The sequence below is a fragment of the Geotrypetes seraphini genome, chromosome 3 (assembly GCF_902459505.1).
Source record: "Geotrypetes seraphini chromosome 3, aGeoSer1.1, whole genome shotgun sequence".
In the NCBI taxonomy this organism is placed as follows: domain Eukaryota; kingdom Metazoa; phylum Chordata; class Amphibia; order Gymnophiona; family Dermophiidae; genus Geotrypetes; species Geotrypetes seraphini.
This window is the reverse complement of record NC_047086.1, coordinates 25,913,968-25,941,611: the sequence shown is the minus strand read 5'-3', so window position 1 is coordinate 25,941,611 and position 27,644 is coordinate 25,913,968. Positions and strand designations below refer to the sequence as shown.

Sequence of the window (27,644 nt, the reverse complement as noted above, 5' to 3'; positions counted from 1 at the left end):
AGTTACAATATATTAGTCTATTCCTTCTCTCTCCAGAGAGAGGCTAAGAATGCACAGGAGATGACCTTGATGCCATCACTGCAGCCTTTGTAATGTTGAGAAGTATGAACACACTAAAAAAGAAAGCAAACAGCTCCCAAATCTTCTGCCAATAACAAATTGTATACCTGTCAGCATTACTGTACCTGTTTACTAGCAGTTAAACAAAGTTAGGATACATTTGCTTCTAAATATGACTAAGTAAAATTTCTACCTTTTAAATCCTCATCTTCCTTTGTCCTAGAACAGGGATAGGCAATTCCGGTCCTTGAGAGCAGGAGCCAGGTTAGGTTTTCAAGATCTCCACAATAAATTTGGATGGGTTAGATTTGCATCTCAAGGAGGCAGTGCATGCAAATCCATCTCATACATATTCATGGTGGAGATCCTGAAAATCTGACCTGGCTCCAGCTCTTGAGGATCAGAATTGCCTACCCCTGATCTAGAACATTAATATTTTCCTACCATTTTGCTCCTTCATTAACCCCAAAAATTCATTACTAGTGCTCATTTAGCTTCCATAAACATACAAATCGTCTGTAAAACTGTTGCTGTAAAATTTATAAATGTCTCTTTATGCACCTATGCACCACAGAACCTCCAAAATATATGTCCAGGAAATTTTATATAAAAGATTTTTACTCAGATCACCTTTATTTGCACATTAAAACAAAATTTTAAAGTTTGATTTTTTTCAAATCAAATTCCAATCCTACAAGGGCAATAAAACATTAAAAAAAGAACATGTGTTAAAACAGAGTTAGAATAAATAAAAAGACAACCAAAAAGGCAAATCATAAACTCATCCTTAATGTTGAAAGTCCTGGAATACAGACCTGCCCTCCTTTACCCTTCACAGGCAATACACTCTTGAGCTATTTGCCTCAATGTATCCTGTGTTACATTCTAACCTAAATGAACATGGTTAAGAAAAGTTGCAGCGCAGTTAAAAACCACATTAACTTCAGCCAGTTATCGTGTACAATTCTACAGTTTTATTTACAGCACCAGTGAATGGCAAGTTCTAGAACACCAGCTTTAATCCTTTTCTTGTTTATACATTCAGAAGCTGCCAAATTTCAATGATAGAGCAAATGAGGCCACTGGTATAAAAATATAGGTAAGCAGTAGGTCCAGATCCAGATGGTAAAGACATCAGAGAGCACTCCAAAACCAGTTGTTGCTACAGAGCGATTACCATTGAGAAAAGTTTAATAGAACTTGTAGTCACAGGAGATATTATGGTATTTGTCACAAGTCTTAAGTGCGATATCTTGTAACCAGGAAAAGTTGGGCCAAAAATGCAGAAAATATGATTCATGATACATCTGAGGAGAAAAAAAAACTACAATTAGTATAAGAATATATTTTAGTTTACACTGAAAATTCTACTACTACTGAAGCGAAGCAAAGCAAATTATGCAATGTACAGATGTGTCCAAGATTTTGAGGAAAAAAATGCATAATATATTAAAACTAAAGCTAACAATGAAGCAGGGCTGAAGCTGTGGTTCCTCAATTGTGCAACAGGTATTTAAATCTTTCACCCACATTCATGAAGAAATTCCTGAAAACCCAAATGGCTGGGGGTCCTTCCGAACAGGCTGAGGAACCACAATAGACAATTGCTGCTCCACCCTCAAATCCTTCTGAGCTTCTGAGTAACCACAATGTTTATTACATTCTTTCTTTTTTATCCTGAATTTTTAACATTTACAAACATATGCCCTGCAAAAGTGTGGTAGAAATCCAAAATAGTCAAAATTAAGAACATACAAAGTAATGAATGAAAAAAATAGTTAACATCTTACAAAACAGTTACCCTACTGGGACAGACTGAAGGTCCATTGAGCCTAGTGTCCTGTTTCCAATAGTGGCCAACCCAGGTCACACATTACAGAGTAAATCAGATTCTCTTTGGACACAGGCCAATGTAGACACACAGGTTATAATTTACCATAGGCTGCCATTCTAAAACTGCCTTCTAGCTTGTTCAGACAATCAGATTCCGAGATGTCCTTCTCGTGCTGTACATGCGTGTCGAGTGCAGTTTTACTATTTTCCGCTCTGTTCATAGGACATAGCCCTCTCCTGTTCTGAGGAAAAGTTGTGGTATTTTCTCTCTCATACAAGAATAATTTCACTGGAAATGGCAATCCAAAGGGCCTCATGCAGGTACCAGTGGGACTTCAAAATTCTAGCACACCTAGCGTTTTAGACTCAGCGAGCTCCCAGTCAGCACCAAAGGGTCTCAGCACACATGACCTTAAGCGCTCTGGTTTACTAACTACAGTGAAACCTGTTGTACAACAGCTGGTTTCTCCTGGGCCAACCAAATCGATAAATGGACTTGAAGAGGAAACCAGAGCACCATTCACAGCGCTCAGATAGTAAGTCACTAATACATTCACATTCAAATTGTCATAACTCCAGCGATAAAGCAAATATCTCTTCTAAACAGTCAGTGCATTCTCACCATACCAAACGTTCTGGCTGCTCTATACCCTCACAACGTTGGAAGCTTGGAAAATGTCGGCAGACAGTTGTGAGGCACAGATGTTTGAAATGCTGAATTTGGACTGCAAAAGCTTGCATCTTGGAAACATTCTATTATATACTCCACGAAAAAAAATAACAATGACAGTAATCAAGACTGCTCCAATTATAGACCAATCTCAACCCTTCCTTTTCTCACAAAAGTAACGGAAAAAATCATATTTAATCAAATCTCAGACTATTTTGACAAAACTCAAGCTCTCCATCCCAATCAGACTGGCTTTCAGAAAAGTCATTCTACAGAACATGCACTAATAGGTTTAACTACATCCATACAATATTTCCTGGATCAGCATAAATCAGTTATCATTCATTAGATCTTTCAGTGGCATTTGATACAGTAGATCACCAACTCCTGCTTCAAAGGTTAGCTGCAGCAGGGATCTCTGAATAGGTCCTTGAATGGTTTACTTCTTATTTCACAAACCGCACATCCGTTGTTTCGTTCAATAACTCTACATCATCAGCTATCCAAAATAGTTTTGGTATCCCTCAAGGATCCATACTGTCCTCTTTATTCTTTAATATCTATTTGGCCCCTCTGTTGACACTCTGCCAATCTATTGGTCTTACCGCTTACGCAGACGACATCCAAATCATTTACCCTATCGATGCCTCCAGCTCCAACAACTTTAGTCTCTCATCAATTGTAAATTAGATAAAATAAGTCAATGGTTTCACGAAAATATGCTGTCACTTACTTACCTTATCAAAAACCAAATGTCTGCTATTTCCATGGAAAGTTAACTTACAGCTCACATCTCCCATCACTATAAATGATACTCCAATTATCTCTGTGAACGCAGTGACTGACTGGCCCGCAACTTCCGGGGGGGGGGGGGGGGGTGGAAAGCTGTGGCCCAAAACTTCTACGCATCTGGCTTGGCGTCAGGGAAGCAGGGAAAACAGAATGCAAAGGCAACACGAGTCAATCGCGGAGCCCATCCCGGGCTCCTCCATCGACTCATGTTGCCTTTGCGATCTACTGGTCAATTGCAATCAACCTTTTGTCACCCCTGCCATGCATCTGCCAGTTTGGGTGTCTGGGTGTTTGAAATTCACAGGTTCCTGTTTTAAGCGATATCGGTATATCTGGTTTTGCTACACTTGTCTCAGTATGCACACATCATTTAGATCAGAGTTGAGCAAGTTTTTGTTCCAATTTGTTTTGTTTAGCAGCTTTCTCTTCCAGTTGACTCACTATGCCACCTCAACCACTAGTGTCCTTACTACCTCAGCCTCATGATCCTTCACCTACTCCTTTGCTTTTGCATCATCTCACCACCATCACTCTTCAGCAGAGGAAGACAAAACTTCAGAGACACAGCAAAAGGATCCTATTCCTTCTACAGACAAGGAACTGCAAAAGTAGAACCAGATTTACTTACACAAGCAATCCCTTTTGAAGACCTTAATTATTAAAAATTCATATTAAAAATTCTTAAGGACTTAGCACTAGAATAAGAGTCTGGCAATATGGATTAAAAAAAAAAAAAAAAAGATTTTGAAGCTATTATCAAAGCTACAGATACTCTAAAAGGGCCAGTAGCTGTACCAGTCCATTCTGTTTTGCAAAGCCTCCATAGTTTTGGCAAAACCCATATTCCACATAGCCAGTTTCCAAACGCCTGGATGAAGGGAATGGTTAAAGGATTAACTCCCTACTAGATCAATTTGGGACCCTTGCTCATCAGCATTGATAAAACCAATAATTGATGATACAACTATACCATTAACAAAGACAGTTAAGTCGCTTCAGCAAGGAATTGTGCCCGATTGTTGCAAGACTGCGACAATAAAACCAGTTCTAAAGAGAAAATATAAATCGAGAGAATATGGCTAACTATAGACCAATTTCAGTTATGCCTGTTATACTAAAAATAACTGAACGGATTGTATTGGCTAAACTTAAGGAATTTATAGAGGAAAATAGTAGTTTAGACATACCAATTTTTCGCTCCATAAGACGCACTTTTCCACCCCCAAAAACGGGGTGCATCTTATGGAGCGAATATACCTCTGCCCCCCCCCCCCCCCCCGGGCGTTCTGCTGCTGCTCATTGCCTCCCCGCCATCCCCTCGCCGACCTCTTACTTGCTCACCACTGCAAGAAAGGAAGAGAAGGGCTGGCGGTGTGCAATTGGGCCCACAAGTCTTGCCCTGATGTCAATTCCCGTCGGCCAATCGCTGGCCCAGACCTTATCTCCGACGTCAGAATTGACGTTGAAGGAAGGCTTGTGGGCCCAATTGCAAGCCACCGGCCCTTCATGGAGTTGCGCACAGGAGTAGGCAGCTACTTTGCCTTGTCGGCAGCAGTGTTGGGTGTGCTCTACGGTCCAGGAGTCTCGTTTTGAATGCATTGCGGCTTTTGATCTTCAGGCTCGTGAGAGGTGAATCGTGAGAGGTGAATCTATGGCAAGGTGTGTGTGGTGTGTGTGTAGCTTGGTGCGGGTGTGCTAGTGGTACTGGTGTGTGGCCTGGGAGGTGACCCTCTGGTTATTTGGGGTAGTGGGGTGTTGGTAGGTTGGGGTTTACCAGGGTTTGGTGAAGGGGTTTTTTGTGCTTCTTATGGCACCTGTTAAAAAGTCTGGTTCCAGGGGAGGGAGGGGTCGTTCTGCAGCGGTGGCAGTGTCTGTTGGCGGACTAGGGAGGAAGAATCGGTGTGGCAGGGAGGAAGGCATGCAGGCTTCAGTGTAGGAGGGAGGCAGGCTGTCAGGCTTCGGGAGGGAGGAAGGACAAAGGCTGGAAGGCAGTGAGGGGGAGGGGGCAAGAACTCGAGAAGGAAGGAAGAAGGGATGGAGGGATTAGAAAGAGACAATTGTTGGGCCTAAGGAAAGAAAGAAAGAAAGAACTATCTAGTGCAACCAAAAATCACCAGACAACAAAGGTAGAATTTCAATTTAGTGATCAAAATCTGTTTGCTGCAGTATATTTGTTTATTTTTCTAGGGGGCTGGGTTCAGAATATTTTTTTCTTGGTTTTTCCTCCTCTAAATCTAGGGTGCGTCTTATGGAGCGAAAAATACGGTACATCGGTATGGAAAGGTCACTGGGTGGAAACTTTAGTGCTCTGGAGAGGTATAGATGAAGGGAAAACGTTTTGCATGGTATCATTAGACATTTCATTACATTACATTGATTCTTATATACCGCAACGACCTCACAGTGCTGTGCAGTTTACAAGTCAAGAATTACTAACAACGTAGTAGATTACAATCAAAGTTTACCAGAGATTATATTTCCAACAATTATCTAAAAGCTGAAATGTAATAAATACAGTAAATTAATCATGATGTTTACCAAAAAGATAGGTGTCAGGTCAAAAGCGCGCCGGGACAAAGGCACGAGCAGACAACTGAGCGCAGCGCGGAGGTGTGCGCCGAAGAAAAAGACTAAAAACAGGGAAAAAGTTAAGTTTTCAGTAAAATGTGGGGGGTTACAACCCCCCCAAACCCCCCACAACGCGGCGCGATCTGTATAAAGTACAGTGGGGGGGGGGGGGGGGGCTCATTAACTACTTAGGTTGGACACCTAAAGCACACCTAACTTTAGGCATGACTTAGGCGCCCTTTATAGAATCAGGGCCTAAGAGTTTGCACAGATGTCAAATCTTTTAAGAAACTGCTAAAGACCTCTTTTTGTGAGATTTTTCCTTCCTTGATTGATTACCATATTTTTCGCTCCATAAGATGCACTTTTTTCCCACCCAAAAGTGGGTAGAAATCTTGATGCATCTTATGAAGCAAAGGTACAAATTTTGTTACCCTCCCCCATACCATTGTAAAAGCCACCCTCCGCACCAGCTTTCTAAACCCACCCGCCCACTTCCGCCAAACTTACCTCCTTTTTAAACCCACCCACCCGCTGCACCACCTTTCTAAACCCGCCCACTACCACTGAACCTCCTTTTTAAATCCAACCGCCCGTTGCACCACCCTTTTTTTTTTAAACTCCCCCCCGGTCCATCTTCGGTTGCCATTCCCCGTTTTTTACCTGATGGTCCAGCTTTCAGCCAGCTCATTTTCCGGCCAGCGGCGAAACAAATCAGCAGCGCAGCCGTCAGGAGCAAGCTTTACGCTCTCCCGCTCAGCCCCACGCTGCTTTAGGAATGGCTGCCGTAAGTTCTCGTGGGACTCACGAGAACTTACGGCAGCCAATCGGAAAGCAGCGAGGGGCCGAGCAGGAGAGTATAAAGCTTGCTCCCAACGGCCACACTGCTGATTTGTTCATCGCTGGACGGGAAATGAGGAGCCCAGAAGAGTGAAGGCTGCCACGACAGGCAGGGAGGGAGCAAAGCCAGCTGGAAATGATGGTGGCACAATTTTAAAAGGTACGAGGGGCTTGCTTAGGGCTGGCTGGTTGGCCTGGGGCTAGTTGGCTGGCCTGGAGCGGGGCTGGAGGGCTGGCTTGGGGCTGCCTACCATTAGACGTACCCACTAGTGCTGCCCGATTCAGGGGAAAAATTTCGATTCGATTCAGCCTATTGAATCGATTTTTTGATTCGATTTTCCTGCCCAATTGGGTGGTTTTTTCCCTAACATCCTGGTGGATATTATAGCCTCTTCACCACCTTTGCCCTCTCCTACCCACACTGGTCCTGTGGTGTAAACAAAATAAACAAACAAAAAATACTTTTCCTCTCTGTTAAATCCTAGCTCACGTTCGCGGTCTAACACCAGCTCTGGAAGGATACACATTTCAAATCTGACATATTGTAATCACAAAACAGAAAATAAAATTATTTTTCCTACCTTTTGTTGTCTGGTCATTTTTCAAATCATGCTGGTCCCATGTTGGTCTGGTTGTCTTCTGATTAGGCTCTCCTTCTTTCTCCATGCTAACCATCCAGCTTCCATCTCTGTCCTCACCTTCTGTTTCCCTTTCCTCCCCCGGAGGTCTGGCATCTTTCCTTTGGTTCATCTCCATCCCTCCGCAGTTGCAGCAATGGACTCCCACCATCCACCACCTCTCCTTTTCTCAACTACCCTTTCATCCAGCATCTCTCTTCTGTGTCCTGTCCCTATTCTCATCTCCAGTACTGTCCCCCTTGTGTCCCTGTTCCTATGTTCCCTCCATGCCCAGCATCTTTTCTCTCCCCTTATCCAGCTTCTTCTTTCTCTCTTCCTTACCTCTTACCTTCTGTATCCCCTTCCATAGGTACAGGCTTTCTCCTACTATCTCTCCTGCCATCCTGCACCCTGCCCACCTACTTTGGAACAGTATCTTGTCCCTCTTGTACCCTTCCCCTTGTGGTCTTGCATTTCTCTCTCCCTCTCTCCATTAGTCCAGCACCTCTCCTCTGCTTTCCTCTCCCTCTTTTTGGTCTCTCTCTTCCATTCACTTCACCTCAGGTCTGGCATATCCCCTCCCCTCTCTTACTCCATCCTCCTCCTACCTCTGCACAGGCGTGCCTCCTGCCGCGAAGGCACTCTTCCTCCTCCTCCCTCTGCACAGGCCTGCCTCCTGCCATGAAGGCACTCTTCCTCCTCCTTCCCGCCACGAAGGCCTGCTCCCCCTGCAAAGGCCTGCCCTCCCCCCCTGCTGTGAAGGCACTCTTCCTCCTCTTCCCTGCCGAAGGCCTGCTCCCCCGCCGCGAAGGCACTCTTCCTCAACCTCCCTGACGCGAAGGCCTGCTCTCCCCGCAAGCCTGTATGTTCCCCCAGCTTCCCCGCACTTACTTTAAGCAGCTAATACACCAGCCTGCAGGATTCCTGGTGCTACAGTGATCCCTGCAGCTGCCCATTGTCCTCAGCGGCACGTTCTCTCTGCAGCGATCCTGCCCGTCAGAGCTGACCGTATTAGCCTTAAGGTAAGAGCGGGGAAGCTGGGGGAAGATGCAGGCCTTTCTGACTGACCCTCCCCCCTCAAGCAGGAGCGGCAGCGGACAGCCAGCAAGAGGCAGTGCTGCCGCTCCTGCTTTAGGAAGGTAAGGGGGGTGGCGGTCATTGAATCGGGAGGCCGATTTTTTTAAAAACTGAATCTATTTGAATAGGTTCACCTGATTTGAATCGGTGAATCGATTCAAATTGTGATTCGAGCAGCACTAGATGTGCCCTTTACCCTGTCCCAGCCTACCACTAGACCACCAGAGGGGGGACAGGGTACAGGGCACACCATTTGGTTCAGAATTTTTTTTTTTCTTGGATTTTCCTCCTCTAGAGGTGGGTGCATCTTATGATCAGGTGTGTCTTATGGAGCGAAAAATACAGTAGATACTAGGGACTACTATGATTGATTAGGAGCTAATAGAGCAGGGCATTGCAAGTGGTACTAGAGCAGGGCATTGCAAGTGGTACAAAATGCAGCGGTCAGATTGATAACGGGAACATCGAGATATCAACATATTACACCTTATCTTCGACAGTTACACTGGCTGCCAGTTGCATTTAGAATTCAGTATAAAGCAGTGATGATTTGTCATCAATTCTTATACGGTATGATCCCTGAATTTTTAAAGAACAAGATGACTAGTTCATTGCACTCTGAAAGCAAATGTTAATCCAAAATATGTGGAAACCAACATAATGACCTTTTGTTGTGCAGGGGTAAGATTGTGGAAATCCTTCATTGGGCAAATACAGAAATGTAGTGATTGGAGCACATTTAGAAAACTATTTAAAAGTTTCTATAAGTAGTGATTTTCCCCGTTCGCTGATTTTCCTGAAAGATTTTATTATTTGTGTTCATCTGTTTTATTTGTTATAAAATTTTATGTATGTAACATTTTTGTAAACTGTTTTAGCTTAAAACGATATAGAAATTTTTAAAATAAATAAAATAAAAATATTTGAAGATAAGCTGACAATTTTTATTGAGCTTTTTATTCAATAATGCATTAATTTGCAATGTAATGTATGTATCAACTGTTACCCGCTTAGTTGATAAGCGGGATATAAATTTTTTAAAATAAATACCAAGTATATCCAGCATCAGCATTTGAAAAGCTACTGCTCCCTTATATCTTGGAGGTATTAAAGGGGATTATGAACAAGACCAAGCATTCCAAATCTTGCTCTCAGTATCTCCCTGCCAAGAATCACCATAGGCTGTAAAGTTTTTCCAAGTGCTAACTTCCAGAATCGCAGCTCATCAGTTTCAAGTTCTGCATTTCTAGCACTCCCTTTACCAGGCCTTAGTTTCTGCAATGACAGTCTTTCCATTCATTGCTGCCTTATTTAAATAAGTCAGAAGAACTCACCTTCAATCTTATTCTTCTTCCAGAATAGCAACAGTTTCCATTGCCGCCAGACAAAGGTAGCCTGGCTTCAGGCTTCTGTACTTCGAAAAATCTTCAGTCTGAACATTGCCTCCTATCCCATGACTCAATTTTTGCTGCAACCTCTAATGAATAACTTTGTCAAAAGCTTTCTGAAGTCTAGATATATAACAACCAGCTCACCTTTATTTATTTATTCATTCATTCATTCCATTTTCTATACTGTTCTCCTAGGGGAGCTCAGAACGGTTCCCATGAATTTATTCAGGTGCTCAAGCATTTTTCCCTGTCCCAGCAGGCTCACAATCTATCTAATGTGCCTGGGCTATGGGGGGATTAAGTGACTTGCCCAGGGTCACAAGAAGCAGCGTGGGTTTGAACCTACAACCTCAGGGTGCTGAGATTGTAGCTTTAACCACTGCACCACACTCATTCCATCTTTACTTTTTTTTGTTAATTTTCATTGCTATTTTCATACAGTTTTTGATTTACCCACCTTTTTTAATATCCACGGGTTTATTCACACATTCAAAAAAAATGAAGCAAGACCTCCCTTGGCTGAACCCATGCTGATGATTCTGTCCCATTAAACCATGTTTGTCTACATGTTCTGTAATTTTATTTTTTTTAATTATAGTTTCAACTATTTTTCCCAGGTCTGTAATTTCTCAGATCACCCCAGAACTCTTTTTAAAAATCGGTGTAACATTAGTCACCCTCCAATATTGTGTAAATTAGTAATTAACGGCAGATAAAGACACGCATGGTACATCCAGTCTGCCCAACAATCATATTCATTATCAATAACAGAAAAAAACCCTCTCCAATATAGAGTTGTATACAATTTTAGGGGGGGAAAACATTCCTACATTCTCACTGCTAAATTTGAACATTGAGATTTTGGCTAAGTATTGGCCTCATATCTACAAGGTTGATTCACAAAGATTAATCTAATTTTGGTATTGTAAACCCAGACCAGACAGTGTTATTCTGCCTTTAAAATTTTTTTTGAACTCATTAACTGTTTCTGAACCATCAATACAATTTAAGCAGCCATTAATGCATAGGAACTTGGCACCTATTTTATAGAAAAGGTTAATTTAATATTTTTATTTATTTAAAAATTTTCTGTTCCACTTATAACCCAAGCGGATTACAATAAAGCACTGTTACTTACCGTAACAGGTGTTATCCAGGGACAGCAGGCAGATATTCTCAACATGTGGGTGACGTCATCTATGGAGACCCCTAGCGGACGTATTTGCAAGCAGACTTGCTTGAAGACATTCAAGCTTGCGATTGGCCCGCGCATGCCCCTTCCGCCCGACCTAGGGCATGCGTCTCCTTAGTGTGGCCTCAGTTCAGATAGCTAGCAAAGAAGCCAACCACTGGGAGGTGGGTGGGTTGCGAGAATATCTGCCTGCTGTCCCTGGATAACACCTGTTACGGTAAGTAACTGTGCTTTATCCCAGGACAAGCAGGCAGCATATTCTCTACATGTGGGAGACCTCTAAGCTAACCAGAATGGGATGGAGGGAGAGTTGGCAATTTAGGAGAACAGATTTTGCAATATGGACTGGCCAAAATGGCCGTCATGCCTGGAGAAAGTATCCAGACAGTAGTGCGAGGTAAACGTATGAACAGAGGACCAAGTGGCAGCTTTACAGATTTCCTCAAGTGGAGTAGAGCGGAGGAAAGCAACAGACGCCGCCATCGCTCGGACCTTGTGGCCTGTGACTCGACCCGGCAGGGAGAGACCAGCCTGAGTGTAACAGAAAGAAATACAAGCGGCCAACCAGTTAGAAATGGTCCGCTTAGAAACAGAACGACCCAAGCGATTAGGATCGGAGACAAAGAGCTGAGGAGCAGAACGATGAGGAGCGGTGCGCTTCAAGTAGAAGGCCAGCGCATGCTTACAGTCAAGAGAATGCAGAGCCACTTCTCCAGGGTGAGAATGGGGCTTCGGAAAAAACACAGGAAGAACAATGGATTGGTTGATGTGAAACTCAGAAACAGCCTTAGGCAAGAACTTAGGATGGGTACGTAGAAACACCTTATCATGATGGAAGACAATGAAAGGCGGGTCCGCTACCAAGGCTTGAAGCTCACTACCCGTCGGGCAGAAGTGAGAGCAATAAGAAACACAACCTTCAAGTGAGCCTGCACTAGCGGCTCGAACAGGGGTTTCATCAAGTGAGCAAGAACCACATTAAGATCCCAAACAACCAGAGGAGGTTTAAGGGGCGGGTGAATGTGGAAAAGGCCTTTCATGAAGTGGGAAACCACAGGATGAACAGAGATAGGCTTCCCGTCAATCGGTTGATGAAAAGCAGCAATGGCACTAAGGTGGACACGAACCGAAGAGGACTTGAGTCCAGCGCCAGACAAGTGCAACAGATAGTCCAGGATAGCAGATAAGGAGGCGGACAGCGGCTCCTGCTGTCGAGAAGCACACCAGGAAGAAAAGCGGGTCCACTTCTGATGGTAACATTGGCGAGTGGACTCCTTCCGAGATGCCTCCAGGACGTCCAGCACAGGCTGTGAGAACTGGAACGAGAGCATTAAGTCTCGAGGAACCAAGCCGTCAAGTGCAGAGACTGAAGGTTGGGATGAAGTAGAGAACCTCGACTCTGCGTAAGCAGAGAAGGAAAAACAGGCAGAAGAAGAGGCTCCCTGGAACTGAGTTACAACAGAAGGGAGAACCACAGTTGTCGGGGCCACCGAGGAGCTATCAGAATCATGGTGGCACTCGTGGACTTGAGCCTGATGAGTCTTCAGAATCAGAGGGAATGGAGGGAACGCATACAGAAACAGGTTTATCCAATCCAGCAGAAAAGCATCCGCCTCGAGCCTGAGAAGGGTGTAAACCCTGGAGCAGAAGCGGGGCAACTTGTGATTGAGGGGGGAAGCGAACAGATCGACGTCCGGAGTCCCCCAACGAGCAAACACCTGACGCAGGGTCAACAAATGGATGGACCACTCGTGAGGCTGCAGAAGACGACTCAACCAGTCCGCCAGACAATTGTGCTGGCCCTGAATGCAGACTGCTCAAAGGAATATGTTGCAGCGGATGGCCCAATCCCAGAGCCGCATCGCCTCCTAGCACAGGGACAGGGACCCTGTGCCGCCTTGTTTGTTGATATAATACATAGCGACCTGGTTGTCCATGCGGATCAGCACCACTCGGTCGCGAAGCAGATGACAAAAAGCCTTCAGGGCGAGAAAAATCGCTCGAAACTCCAGCAGATTGATGTGACAAAGACGGTCGGCCCTGGACCAAAGACCCTGAGTGCGAAGACCGTCCAGATGAGCCCATCAAGCATAGGTCGACGAGTCCGCCGTGAAGACCTTATGTGGAAGGGGGGCATGAAACAGAAAACCTCTAGAAAGATTGGAAGAGAGCATTCACCACCAGAGAGACTTCTTCAACAAAGGAGTCACGACAATGAGTCGAGAGACCGGGTCTCGATCCTGGTTCCACTGAAACACAAGAGTCCATTGGGGAATACGGAGGTGAAGTCTGGCAAAAGGAGTCACGTGAACCGAAGAGGCCATGTGACCAAGGAGGACCATGAAGAGCCGAGCCAGGGCCGAGGACAGATGGGTCACCTTCCAGCATAAGCTAACAAGGGCCTCTCAATGAGGCCGAGGCAAGAAGAAGCGGAGACAAACCGTGTCCAGGACCGCTCCGATGAATTCCAGAGACTGGGACGGACAGAGGTGGGACTTGGGAAAGGTCACCTCAAAGCCAAGACTCTGCAGGAGCGAGATTGTATGATTCGTTGCTCGCAGAACTTCGTGGCGCAAGGCCTTGATCAACCAGTTGTCGAGGTAGGGAAACACTTGCAGGCCTCGGAGACGCAGGGCCGCAGCTACCACAACGAGACATTTCGTGAAAACCCTCGGAGAGGCCGCTAGGCTGAAGGGAAGGACAAGATATTGGAGGTGGAGATCCCCCACCTGGAATCTCAGATACTGGCGAGAGGCCGGGTGTATCGGAATGTGCGTGTACGCCTCCTTGAGGTCCAGTGAGCACAGCCAGTCCCCCTTGTCTAAGAGGGGATACAAGGTGGGAAGGGTGAGCATCCGGAAACATTTCTTGACCAGAAATTTGTTCAGAGCACGGAGGTCCAGGATCGGACGCAGATCCCCCATCTTCCTGGGTACCAGGAAGTACCGGGAGTAAAATCCGGAATTCCACTGGTCCGGAGGAACCTCTTCCACCGCCCAAAGGCGAAGAAGGGCCTGAGCTTCCTGCAGGAGAGGCAGCTGAGACTGGGCAGAAGGAAACTTTCTTGGAGAAAGGTCCGGGGGCACTTGACTGAAGTGAAAGGAGTACCCTTCCCGGATGATGGAAAGCACCCAACTGTTGGTGGTAAGACTTACCCACAGGGTGTAGAAATGATGTAGACGACCCCCAATGGGGAGGGGGGAGGGCTCCAGGAGGAAGGAAACCCGAAGGCTCAGACTGGAATTGTCAAAAAGACGGTCCAGGCTTCGCCGGAGCTGAAGGCTGGGCCTTAGCTTGCTGCTGTTATTGCGGCTGCTTCGAAGGAGGCCGAGAAAACGCAGGAGTAGATTTCTGCGGGTACCTCCGGAGAGGAATTTTGTATTGCTGAGCCGGAGGGGTCTTTGGCTTAAGTCTCACCAGAGACGCAAAGGACCGTTTGTGCTCCAAGAGGCGCTTAGTGGCCTCCTCGACGGAATCATCAAACAGCTCACTACCCACACAAGGGAGATTGGCCAAACGATCCTGGAGATTCGGATCCATGTCGACAATCCGGAGCCAAGCAAGGCGACGCATGGCAATCACAAATGTCGTGACCCTCGAGGACAATTCAAAGGCATCATAGGCCACTTGAAACATATAGAGGCGGAGTTGGGAGAGGGTCTCCTCAAGGAGATGAAACTCTTGCCACCAAGATTCCAGGACATCCTCCTGGAACGAGTGGAGGGCTTCCACACAGAACTGGAGGTAGGACATGAAGATAAAGTTATAGTTGAGGGGACACGGTTCGCCATCGTCAAATTTTGATAAAGACAGTGACCAAATTTGTCCATTGTACGGTCCTCCCTTCCCGGAGGGACGGCAGCGTAAACCTTTGAGGGGTTGGACTTCTTCAAGGAAGATTCAACCACCAAAGACTGGTGAGAGAGCTGAGAACTCTCAAACCCCTTAACCGGGATGGTCCGGTAGCGAGATTCCATCTTGGAGGGAATGGCCGTGACCGCATAGGGGGTCTCCAGGTTCCGAAGAAATGTTTACTGGAGAACCTGGTGCAATGGCAAGCAAGGCGCCTCACGGGACTGAAGATCAACTCCCATTTCCGCCAGAAATTCCTGGGTATAACGGGACTCAGACTGGAGGTCCAGATTCAAGGCCCTACCCATGGCAGAGATGAAATGAGTAAAGGAGGAGTGTCGAGAAGAAGACTCATCCTCTGGAGGAGACCCCGAGCGAGATCTGAGGGCAGATGAGAAGGAGGGAGAGATTTCCCTCGAATAGTGAGCCGGGGCCACGGAATCCTGCGAATGGGAGATGGAAGAGGCTCAACTAAAGTGTCGGGCGGGGTGGGGGGAGGGGTGTGTGGAGGAACGGCCCCGTGCAAGATGGACCGGGGAGGACCCTGGAGTCCGAGGAATCAACTGTTTGAGCCTCAGAGAAGACGGGGCAAAGGAAAAGTCCTCCACCAGTTTCGAAGAAGATCCCTTAGAGACAGGCATCTGCCTCGATGGGGAATGCACACTGGATTTCAACTCTAGGATAAGCGTGTGCCTGGAAGGTTTCGCGGTCGGAGATCTGCCTCGAAGGGGCGGAGAAGACCGGAGCTTTTAATGAAGGCCAAGCCTCGACAAAGTAGTGGGCGAGAAGCAAGCACCGTCCTGGACTCACGAAAAGTCACCAGGGAGTCGGGAGAGAAAGAGTCGCTCGAGGGAACTCGACGAGTCTTGCGGGCATGGCCCCGAGAGAAGGACGCTCAGGCTGGTCAGACCGAGGCTGGGTCGAGACCGAGGTCAGAGGCGTCAAGGTTGGGACAAGTTAGCTCACCACCAAGGAAAGCTCGAACATAGGCACAGAGACCAAGGGCTGTTGGCTCGTAGGTGCAGCAGTGCACTCCTTCAGGGGCAACCTCGAGGAAGAGTATTCCCTACGTGAGGAGGCATGCTTAGAATGATGTCTCAAAGACGCCGATGAGGCGGCGCTTACATGAGACTCAGAGGTAGGCTTCTTTGTCGGCACACCTGAGGAGGCAAGAGGAGACTTACCCGAAGCCGGAGTAACAGGAGGAGCCGAGACCGGGACACCCAACAAGGGCATCGAGGCCAAGCTCGTGGCCTGTTCCGCAGGATCCATGGGGCCAAAAAGCTGGAGAATCTTGTCCACCCTTCGACGAAGAGCCCGCGGTTGCAAAGTCGTGCAACAAGGGCATGATTCAGCGCGGTGCTCCGCACCCAGGCACTCTACACACCAGCGATGAGGGTCGGTAATAGAGATAACCCGGTTGCATCAAGTGCAGTTTTTAAACCCAGAACGAGGCCGGGACATAAGAGAAGAGATGACCGCGCGAGGCCAGGCGGCCAGACGAAGACCGGGGAACCCTGTCAAAATATTCGAACGTGAAAAATATAAAGAAAATAAAGATGCGAGCACAGCGACTTAACTGAAAGAAAATAAAAAAGCTGCAGTGCAAGAGGGACAATGAGATCGCGCGAAGCAAGGGAGCAGTGCTTCTGGCTCCACGGAAAACATAGAACTGAGGCCACGCTGAGGAGACGCATGCCCTAGGTCGGGCGGGAGGGGCTCGCGCGCATGCGCGGGCCAATCGCAAGCTTGAAGGTCTTCAAGCAAGTCTGCTTGTGAAAACGTCTGCTAGGGGGCTCTGTAGATGACGTCACTCACATGTTGATAATATGCTGCCTGCTTATCCTGGGATAATCACATACACAACTCCAGAATGAAACAATAGCACATCTTTACAAATAATCAAACAGACTTAGCAGAAAACTAAAACTAAACATCCTCTAGTAGTTTAGTCTAAAAGAATGCTCTAACAAATAAATGCGTTTTCAGAGATTTTTTTTGAAAGACTTCAGATCTTGACATAGCATAAATGAACCATCAGAGCATTCCATAACCGAGGACCAGCCAAAGAAATTGTTGCCATCCATGGGTTTAAATTTTTTTTTTTTTTATATAGTGTACATCTTGTGTATGCTTAAACGATAACATCATTATTGATTGTGAGTGCATGGAATGATTTATTAAATATCTTATTTGCCGGTGTATAAGACGCACCTCCTTTTAAAAACCAGTTTTTAAGAAAAAAAATACTTATGTGCTGGTACAGTGCCCCCTCCCCTGGCAGGTTCTGCACCCAGCCCCCTCTCTGCCAGGTCCTGCTCAAAACTCCCTTCCCGGCTTTCCATCCTGTCCCCTCCTCCCTGCCCTGTCCATCCATCTGTCCTACCTCTTCTGCTGCTGGAATCCCTGGTGGTCCAGAGGTGCAGTCAAGAAGCCGCTCAGTGCCGAGCAGGAGGGCCAAGTTAGCGACCCACCGGGTTAGCAGCCGGGCAGGAGCACAGAAAGCTCGCTCCTGCCCGCTGCACCTCTGGACCAACAGGGATTCCGGCAGCAGAAGAGGTAGGACGGACATGGTTCAGATTTCATAATTTAGATTATCTATAATAATAATCTTCTTAAGTGCACATGCGCACTTAAGAGGCTGTGGGTAGCTGACAAGTGCTGTGTCCGTCCGAAGCTGGCGGCTTAAGCGCATGTGCCAGCTTGGCGCACCAGAGGGCAAGATGAAGGCGGTGCGGAGCAGCGCTGGCAACGGCAGTGTCCGGAAGGGAACATGTCCACGACTCCCCTCTCCCACACCAACCGCTGCCGCACCTGTTTGAAGTGGCCTGCTGAGGTTCGTGGCCGGTTGTAGCGAACCTCGCAGGCTGCTCTCCACATGGAGCACGTTCCCGCCAACGCGATCACATCAGAGGGAACATGCTACCATATGGAGAGCGGCCTGCGAGGTTCGCTACAGCCGGCCGCGAACCTAAGCAGGCTGCTTTGAACAGGAACAGGAGCGGCGGCAGCAACCATGGATGGATGGAGGGAGAGGAAGCGAAAAAAGAAGGGCTATGGAGCAGGCAGGAAAGGGGGCCACGAAGCAGGCAGGCATTGGACAACAGGGGGAGAGGGAAAGGGGGCTGCTTTGGCAAGCAGGGGGGCCAGGGAGACAGACAGAAAGAAAGACGCACAGACACAAAGAATGACAGACAGACAGCGTCCAGGGAGAGAGAGAGACAAAAAAAAACCCAACCCAAAAACAGACATACAGACATCTACTCTAGCACCCGTTAGGGTAACAGGCTTAAACACTAGTCTGTGTACAAGATGCACCCCTTATTTTAAGTTTATTTTGAGGGGAAAAAAGAGCGTCTTATATGCCGGCAAATACTTAGAACTTGTATTAAATACCATGGTGCTTCTCCATATTTCACATGATGTATAACTGTGAAAATTTTGTATTCAAAACTAAACATAACAGGCAACCAGTGTAGCTGTTTCAACACTGGAGAGAGATGTCACCATCCCTCGAATTAGTCAGTATTCTGGTAGCCAAAATCTGGTCTACATTTGGGCCTGTCACTGAGGAACACTTAAACCATTATTATATCAACATCCTCACTGTAAATTTGATATCCGTCAGTCATTTTTGTAAAATGAAACTCTCCTCCCCACCACTAAGAAATGCTTGACTGGATTACTTTCTTTGTCAATTGTGTTTTGAAGTTGGGCCATTTTCATCCATCTATGCTGTTGGGAAAAAAGTTTTCTATCTGCAGTTTGTCTGGTTTTGATCTACTGTTCAAAATATTAAATAAAAGAAAGAGTTATCTAGAAAATGTAACCCAAATCTTTTAACAACTTGGTTCAATAATGGAATATGTTCCAGAATAAGATGGCAAATAGCAGATTTAGAAACGGGGGGGGGAGGGGGCAATGCTATTGTGCTCCTTTTACTAAGCTGCGCTAGCGGTTTTAGCACGCGCGCTAGACGCTAACGCCTCTATTGAGCTGGTGTTAGTTTTTGGCGCGTAGCGCGCCTTAGTAAAAGGATCCCTAAGAAATGGCAAAAGTTTCAAGGGGGTGTGAATATAGTTTTTAAACACACTAATTCTTATTCATGCAAGTACTTATAGTAATTTAAATACTTACAACTAGCAGGCTGTTCTCCATATCGTCGCATAATCTGATCGTGTGTGAACTTCACAAACGTATCGTATTGTTCTATGGAGAAATGAAATATTAATGACAAAACAGTCATTCGCTACATAACTTAATTCATTAAAAGCTTGTTTCCCCCTGTGCAGACAGAACTATTTTATCTTCAGAGATAAAGGAAAAAAGATACCTCTTTGGCAAAAATATGTCCTAATTATGATCAGCTTTATTTTCAAAACACTGGGGGTGGGGGGCGGGGTGGGTTCTGCATTTCTATTCCCTCCACAAGCATGGCTCAACATCTAGGCGAGAACATTATAATGGAAGGCCAGCACTGGACAGATTTCTAGTCTGTGTCCCAAATACAGACAAACAGAGCAGACTTATGGTCTGGGTCCCGATTATGGATGGGTAGGAGAGGGATACAATGGCAACTCCAACAGTTGGGAATTAGAATTAGTGCCAGGCAGATTTCTACACTGTGACCTGAGAACTGACGGCAGCCATTCAGGAAGCGGCGAGGGACAGGCTAGAGATCGAAAAGATCGCTCCTGCCCTGCACCGCTGGCCACGAGATTGGAGGAGGCAGCCGTCCAGCTAGGTAGGTATTTAAGAGGGGGATGATTTAAAAAGGTACCGGTAAGGTAAGCCGCAGCCAATACCATGGGGCGGCTTATCTACCAGTTTTAAAACATAAATCAGCATTTGCCTAGCCGTTGGCCTGTCCCCGAACAGGAGGATCGGGAACTGGAGTTTGCTGGTCAGTTGTTGGAGAGGATGTCAAGGGAGAGCCCACGAATGTTGTGTGCTACGCCCCTGTGGTCGGTGGATCAGCTGTGCCTGCCTCCTCCTTTCTTAGCCCTTGCCCACGGTTGGGATCTAGAGATCATCTTCGGCCAGTGATAGACTATCATCGAGGGTTCTTCTCGGCCATTGTATCCTGCTGTTGCCTTACACTGATTAGAGCCCAATTGGACTTCTATTCTGTCCTGCTTGGACTACTTTGGGTGTTTGAGGTTTCTGATTTACTTTAATGTTATTCTTTTTATTTTTTTTATTATTTGAATTGTTATATCTTTACTATTTAATAATTGTTTTCTCAGGTACTTTAGCTAGATTGTGAGCATTTGGATGAGAGAGGAGGGGGGCAAAACCGCAACTGAGTAGGGCTACACCGGGGAATATGTCGAGGGTAAACACCTCCCCCCCCTTCCCCGGAATGGATACGGAACCTCCTGCCACCAGCACATAAAATTTTCAAAGTGCTAACATAAATCCAGGGGGAAAGGACCCTGGCCCCAAGGGACTTCCTGCCCCAGCAGGGGACCCCCCTGAATTACCAGAACAGGGGGAAGGTCACCTGAGGTAACTGAGAGGAAAGAGGAGGTTCCCGCTGAAAATGGACCGAAGCCGTCAAAATCTGAGTTCTTGCGGCCTACCGCATCTGAAAAGCCTGGGACTTTCCCGACACTGAGGCCGAGGAACCAACTGACACAAAAAAGGAATCCCCAGCCGGACCGGCAGTAAGGGAATCCTTTCTTCCAGACCGTGGGTGTTAGGGGAAGCCTGGGCTTCCCCGCGATCTGAAGCCGACTCATGAGGCATATCATGAGTGGTTGCCACCACTGCCGACAAGGCTGCCCCACTGCTCCGGCCTGCTCATTGTGCCGGAAAACACCCTAGCTGAGATAAAAAAGTGCCCGTTAGATGAGAAAAACACAAAATAAACAGGCAGTTGTACAGGGAAATGAACCCTGTAGACTGGCACACCTCCAGATTTTTTTTTTTTTTCAATCAGAACAGACTCCGTGGCTCTCAAGCTGGAGGGCTGACCAACCAGGGGGCCAGGCCGCCTGCTGAGGCACCTCTACAAAAATATGGGGAGGTGGAGGGAGGGACCCAGCATGAGACCCACCAGGTTTAACACCCCCAAGGTCAGACGGATCCCCAAACAGGATCCATCCAAGCTCTATCCAGAACCAGGAGTCCAAACACAAAAATCCAACAGTGCTAAGAGGGGAGCCGAACTTAGCCTACCACTCTGCTACCGGAGACTAAGGAAGACTGGATCAGTAGAGGGGAAGCTGTACTGATATACAAGTTTGATCTAAGTCTCCACCTGCTGGTAGCAGTGAGGTATAATACCCATCCGTAAGGAACTATACCGGTCTATCAAGCAATCAGTGGCGTACCTAGGGGGGGGGGCGGGGGGGGGGCGGGCCGCCCCGGGTACCAGCCCTAAGGGGGTGTTCCCGGCCTTGCCGTTCAGTCCCCCGCCACCCCCGAAGGACCGCTCGCCCCCCTGGCCTCCCCGCACCACCTATGAACAGCCGCAGCAGGATCGCGAAGTCAGCGTCAGCATCCCTGCGCTGCTTCCTACGACGCGATCCCGCCCCTCCTCTGACGTCAGAGGAGGGGCGGGACCGTGGCGCAGGAAGCAGCAGGGATCGCTGACGCTGACTTCGCGATCCTGCTGCGGCTGTTCATAGGTGGTGCGGGGAGGCCAGGGGGGCGAGCGGTCCTTCGGGGGTGGCGGGGGACTGAACGGCAAGGCCGGGAACACCCCCTTAGGGCTGGTACCCGACGCTGACTTCGCGATCCTGCTGCGGCTGTTCATAGGTGGTGCGGGGAGGCCAGGGGGGCGAGCGGTCCTTCGGGGTGGGTCGGGGCATCAGGCCTTCAGGGTGGGGCGGGCGGGCAGGCAAGCAGGCTTTCAAGGGGGAGGGGGGTGACAGGCAGGCAGGCAGGCCTTCAAGGGGGGACAGGCCTTCGGGGGGGGGTGCAGACATTCAAGGGGGGCAGGCAGGCCTTCAGGGGGGTGCAGACCTTCGGGGGGGGGTGTAGGCCTTTGGGGGGGTGCAGACCTTCAAGGGGGTGCAGGCCTTCAAGGGGGGAAAGGCAGGCAGGCCTTCAAGGGGGGGACAGGCCTACAAGGGGGGGGGGACAGGCCTACAAGGGGGGGGACAGGCCTACAAGGGGGGGGACAGGCCTTCAAGGGGGGGGTGCAGGCCTTCAAGGGGGGGGCAGGCCTTCAAGGGGGAGACAGGCCTTCAAGGGGGGGAAAGGCAGGCAGGCAGGCCTTAAAGGGGGGACAGGCCTACAAGGGGGGGGGGCAGGCCTTCAAGGGGGGGACAGGCCTTCGGGGGGGTGCAGACCTTCAAGGGGGGAAAGGCAGGCAGGCCTTCAAGGGGGGGGACAGGCCTACAAGGGGGGGGGGACAGGCCTACAAGGGGGGGGACAGGCCTACAAGGGGGGGGGACAGGCCTTCAAGGGGGGGGGACAGGCCTTCAAGGGGGGGGAGCAGGCCTTCAAGGGGGGGTGCAGGCCTTCAAGGGGGGTGCAGGCCTTCAAGGGGGAGACAGGCCTTCAAGGGGGGGAAAGGCAGGCAGGCAGGCCTTAAAGGGGGGACAGGCCTACAAGGGGGTGGGACAGGCCTTCAAGGGGGGGACAGGCCTTCGGGGGGGTGCAGACCTTCAAGGGAGTGCAGGCCTTCGGGGGGGGGGGTGCAGTCCTTCAGGGGTGGGGTTTAGGCCTTCAGAGGGGGACAGACCTTCGGGTGGGAGGTAAAGTCCTTCGGGGGGTGCAGGTCTTCAGGGGTGGGGTGTAGCCCTTCGGAGGGGGGACAGACCTTCGGGGGAGGGGGGTCCTGGTGTAAAAGTACACAGAGGGAGAGAGGGAAGGGGGGGTTCAAAGATACATGCATATGCCAGACTTTGGGGGTTAGAAATAATGGGTCTAAAAACAGAGGAGTGGGAGAGAGATGGTGCATAATGGGATTTAGGGAGGGAAGGAACAGAAAGGGAGAGAACTTGGAAACAGGGGATGGTGTGGAGGGGGGATAGAGATACTGGATAGGAGGATAGTTGGGAACAGAAAGGGAGAGATGGTGGATCCTGGGGTGGTGGGGAGTTGAGAAAAGGTGAATCTGTGGATGGAGACAAAAAAAAGGAAAGATGCCAGATCTCCGGGAGAGGGAAGGGAAACGGAAGGGGAGAACAGAGATGGCAGACGGATGGTTAGCACGGAGAAAGGAGACCCTGGCAAGCAAGACAACAAGAGCCTGGGACCAACAAGATTTGAATATTGATCAGAGAACAAAAGGTAGAAAAAATAATTTTATTTTCTGTTTTGTGATTACAATATGTTAGATTTGAAAAGTGTACATGAGACAGCTTGAAAAGGGAACTTTTCTATTTTTGTGAATGGCAAGGCTGAGTTCAGTTAAAATATATGCTTTATAAGAAAATATAATAATGTGTTTTATAAAGTTTATAAGCATTGCTGGCATACTCGGTGAAGTGTTCCTAGTGTTGGTGGTGGTGGTAGCATGTCAGTGTGTTGAGAGGAAGAGGTAGTCTGGGAAATTCTGCTGAGCAAACTCTGGGCCCATTTCCACCCCCAGTTAGTCCACTCCACTCAACTGGTTCACACACTGAGTGGGTCTTTGGGTGTTATTTCTGGGTAGTTGTTTTAGAATCTCTTCCAGTGGTTTGTCAGTATCTCCTTCTGGTCCAAGGAAGGAAACTTTGTCAACCTTAGCATTGACCTTCAGAATATGTTTGTAACAGCGCTGCTTGTGTGGCATTAGGCTATGTAGTGATCGAAAGAAAAAAACAGACCTTTGCACATTTTTGCACTATATGGTGGGTGTATGAGGAGATTCATTTCCTGCACAGTTAAGTCCATTTTTTCTACTGAATAATAGTATAGGTACAATGAAAGTAAATAGCAAAAATGTTTGAGTAGATAATTAAGGAAATCTTTTTCATATTGCTTGCTTATGGACTGGGAAAAAAGACTGTTCAAGCAAATGTCTCCAGAACTGCTTTAATGGAAAAATGTGATTTTTTTTTTTTTAAGTACTTTGTGAAATTTATTGTTGTTGTGAAATTTATTGTTATACTTTGTTTAAACTTAAAAAGCGGTGTCATTAACAGTGAATCTAATCGAAAAATCGATTCAACAGGGTGAATCGGATCGAATGAAATATTTTTCTCTGAATCGGGCAGCACTATTGGCTACCATGAGAATGGGCTACTGGGCATGATGGACCATTGGTGTGACCCAGTTAGGCTATTCTTATGTTATGTTCTCATCTGTAGGGGCCTTTGTTTTCACTTCTTATTTTAATGTATTTTTTTTCCTGGGAACTTATCAGTGTTTTTTTATAATGGGAACAAAAATGGAAGAGAATTAATGTGTGTGGAATGGGGGGGGGGTAACTAATTTCTTCAGCTAAATAATTCAATCCACTTCAAACAGACATAGGAGAACTCACGCACCATTCACACACCCTCCAACCAAAAACGTCAAAAGAAAAAAACTGTTCGACAACCTCCTAGCCATTCGAGCTGCAACACTTGACCCCCAACTCTACAACCTATTGACCTCGACCACAAACTACAAAACCTTAAAAAAAGAAATAAAAACCCTTCTATTAAAAAAACACATAAAACCAAACTAACATAATCAGAACTGTCCCAAGCATCACCTGCAACTACTCCATATGTACTTCTGATGTCATGACAATTCAGACATAATTTATGTTATGTTATGTTTGGAATAATGGTTACATAAATGAGGTTCAATAAAAGAAAATTTTCTGTGGGAGCATTTGTTGGAACTTCTGTTATCCTGATTTCTTCTATCTGTGGGCTTTCTTTAGCTAACCTACTTATCTGGGGCTTTCCACTTCTGCAGCTGCCCTTTTCACGGTCCACTTTGCGCTTGCACTCTCTGGGGAGGGGGGGTTGGGTCTGGGCTTGGTGGGGTAGGTGTGTCTGGTAGTTTTGTCTGGGTGGTGGCTGGGTGTTTCTTGGGTGCTTGTTGTGCGGATTGGTGTGTCTGGTGAGCGGTCTGGGTGTTGTTGCTTGTGGGGGGTTTTTTCATTATAAAATATGGCTGAGGGTCTAGTCCGGCTTATTATTCTTGTGGGTTCTGGGGTGGTTTTGTTTGCTTGCCCCTAGTTTTGGCCTTTTGTTGTGTATTGCTATGCCTCTCATTGGCAATTTTCTCTTGGGAGAGGCTTGTTCATGCTTGTTGTTGCTGTTACTCTCATTCTGTGTTCTTTTTGATAATGTATAAGTTTCTGTACAGACCATGGTTGCTTGTCTGGACCTTTTGCCATTCTCAATAAAAATACTTTGGAAAAAAAAAAAAAAAAAAAAAGAAAATTTTCACTGCCTGTTTCTATTCTGACCATTTATTCCATTTCATGGTTATTGCAAAAAAAAAAAAATAAAAAAATTTTACATGAGGGGGGGGGGGGGGGTGTCAAAAAATGATGGGCCCCGGGTGCCACATACCCTAGGTACGCCACTGCAAGCAATACAGAAGGTATCCATCCTTTTGACATTGGATAAATAAATTACACAACTTACTCCTATTAGAACTGAAAGCCCATGTATTGCAACACCTCGCAGAAACTCTTTGTAACTCTATATGGTAACATCTCTACAGAAGCTCATGTAAACTGCTCTGAATTGACTCCCCAGTCATTAGTAGTGGTATAGAAGTTCTCAATAAACATAAACATTTAACTTAAGTCTAAATGTCTCTTTAACTATATTTGGAGACAATATGTTCAGTCCCTGGCACTAAGAGTTTGTAGTTATGTTTTAAATCAATTGGGTGCTTAGTCAACTCATACAGATGATACTCCACCAAGACTATTTTCAGTGCTGTAGTCTGCAGGAATCGGGGAGGCTGGCAGAATCGGCAGGCAGAAAGAGATCTAGGTTCCCAACGCTGGAATGCTGCCCCACACCTTCATCACCGGCAGCAACATCGACTACATGAGTCCTGCATGCCAAAAGCGATGCAGTCATTCTGCTCGGGATCCGGCCCGCTTGACTGAAGGACCCTGTGGCAATCGAGGAGATCTCTTGGCACTGCAGTGCGGAGTTCTGCTCCAGCTGTTATTCTCTGGTGAGGTTGGTTCACTGCACCTTCCATCGAAGGATCTCCAGTGGGCTGGCTTCTTTCTTCAGAATGCTTTCTTCAACTATTTGGACTCCTCCTGCCTCGGTGGACTTGCATAGCTGTCTCAAATGGCAGTATTTGATGGCATCTGATCTTGGGCACTGTCTCTCCATTAAGCAGAGGTTGACTTCATCTTCAAAGACTTTATTTTATTTTCTTCTACACTTTCTTCTCTTTATTTAACTGCATCTAGTACATAGTTCCAGCCAATGAGTCTAACCTGAGCCACTTATGATAATATATATATCCTTTCTTTTATCTCTAGCTTTCCTGGAGTTCCTTTCCTAGTTTATCTGTTTATTGTAAACTGCTTAGATCTGTAATATGCTTAAGCGGTATATCAAATGTTAATAAAACATAAACTTGCTCAGCAGTTGACAGCGATAATTTGCAATCTTTAAAATCAGTCTGCAACCTATCAGGATGCCCTATCTTCCCTATTTTGGTGATAACTTTTAAAGATAACTTGTTTCTAATGGTACTATTGTGAAACCATGTTAGCCCCACCATGATGAAGTCAGAGATAGTACATACACTAGTGACTGAGGAATTGCTCCTGCCCAGTCCCCTTCTGTGCCTCCCCCTCCAAGGATTGCTAGCTATGACCCACCTTTAATCACACGATTAATAACAACTAAAAATTTTAATCAAAATGCAGACCTATTTATAATTCTACTTGTCAGATTAATTTAAATGCACTTACCTTCAATTTAGAAAAGCAAAATTAGGTTATCAGTTAATCAATATATCCTACTACTCTAATTTATATCCTGTTTTGCATAGCATACCTGCAAGTTTTGTAGTCAAAATGTCTTCATATTCTTCACGAACTTTTTCTTCACGTTCTTTAAGCAAACGTTCGAAGATCATTCCAACTTGTCTTAGGGTAAATAGTGGTTGCTCCTTTTTCAGCGGTGGTGATGATGCAGGTGAGGTGCCTTTGAACAATGGAATAGAGAATTTATAAAAGTCAGATCTTTTGATTAATGAAATTCTGTGGTGACTTGGTTAGGATTTTTCCAGATGTCTCTAGAGCTACTCAATTAAGGAGGAAAGAATTTTTGAAATTAAAAGTTAGAGTCTTAGCTCTCGAGGCATCGTTTTATTTAAAATTTCCGTGTAAATGTCTTGTTAAGTTACAATCACACTAAAGATGGCACTATTTAACTCAGTTTCATTAATAGTTGGGAGTTATACAACACAAGTCTCCAATACTTCACCAACCTCCACAATATCCAACATCCCTCTCCACAAAATTACAAGTTGTTCCACATGCTCTCATATTTCAAGCCGCATCTTGAAGGAACCCAAGATGGTTACCACAGATAAATCTTTCCAATGCCGCATCTTGAAGGAACCCAGATGGTTACCACAGATAAATCTTTCCAATGCCGCATCTTGAAGGAACCCAAGATGGTTACCACAGATAAATCTTTCCAAGATAAATGGACTGCAATACTTAACCATTGTTCAAGAGATTTGATGATTTTATTAGTGGAAACAACGTTGGCAACTGAAAAAGAACTATGCACAAAAGTTGGAATGGTGGAATTGACACTTAAAGAACATATGGAACAGGATGAATATAAAAAACAATGGGAGGAACTACAGAAAACCCTGACACAATT

At 46.6% G+C, this 27,644-nt stretch overlaps 1 protein-coding gene across 1 annotated transcript in view; it reads right to left on the bottom strand.

The window, feature by feature from the left end:
• Positions 1–660: 660 nt before the first annotated feature.
• The window catches only part of LOC117356842 (akirin-2-like), a 66,486-nt gene continuing 39,502 nt past the window's right edge, over positions 661–27,644 (bottom strand). The window contains exons 3-5 of the mRNA XM_033936604.1: positions 26,805–26,954; positions 19,030–19,101; positions 661–1,367 (exon numbers count right to left, since the gene is read on the bottom strand). Coding sequence (XP_033792495.1) covers positions 1,357–1,367; positions 19,030–19,101; positions 26,805–26,954 — 233 coding nt within the window. The 3' untranslated portion in view covers positions 661–1,356. The remainder of the gene's footprint in view (positions 1,368–19,029; positions 19,102–26,804; positions 26,955–27,644) is intronic.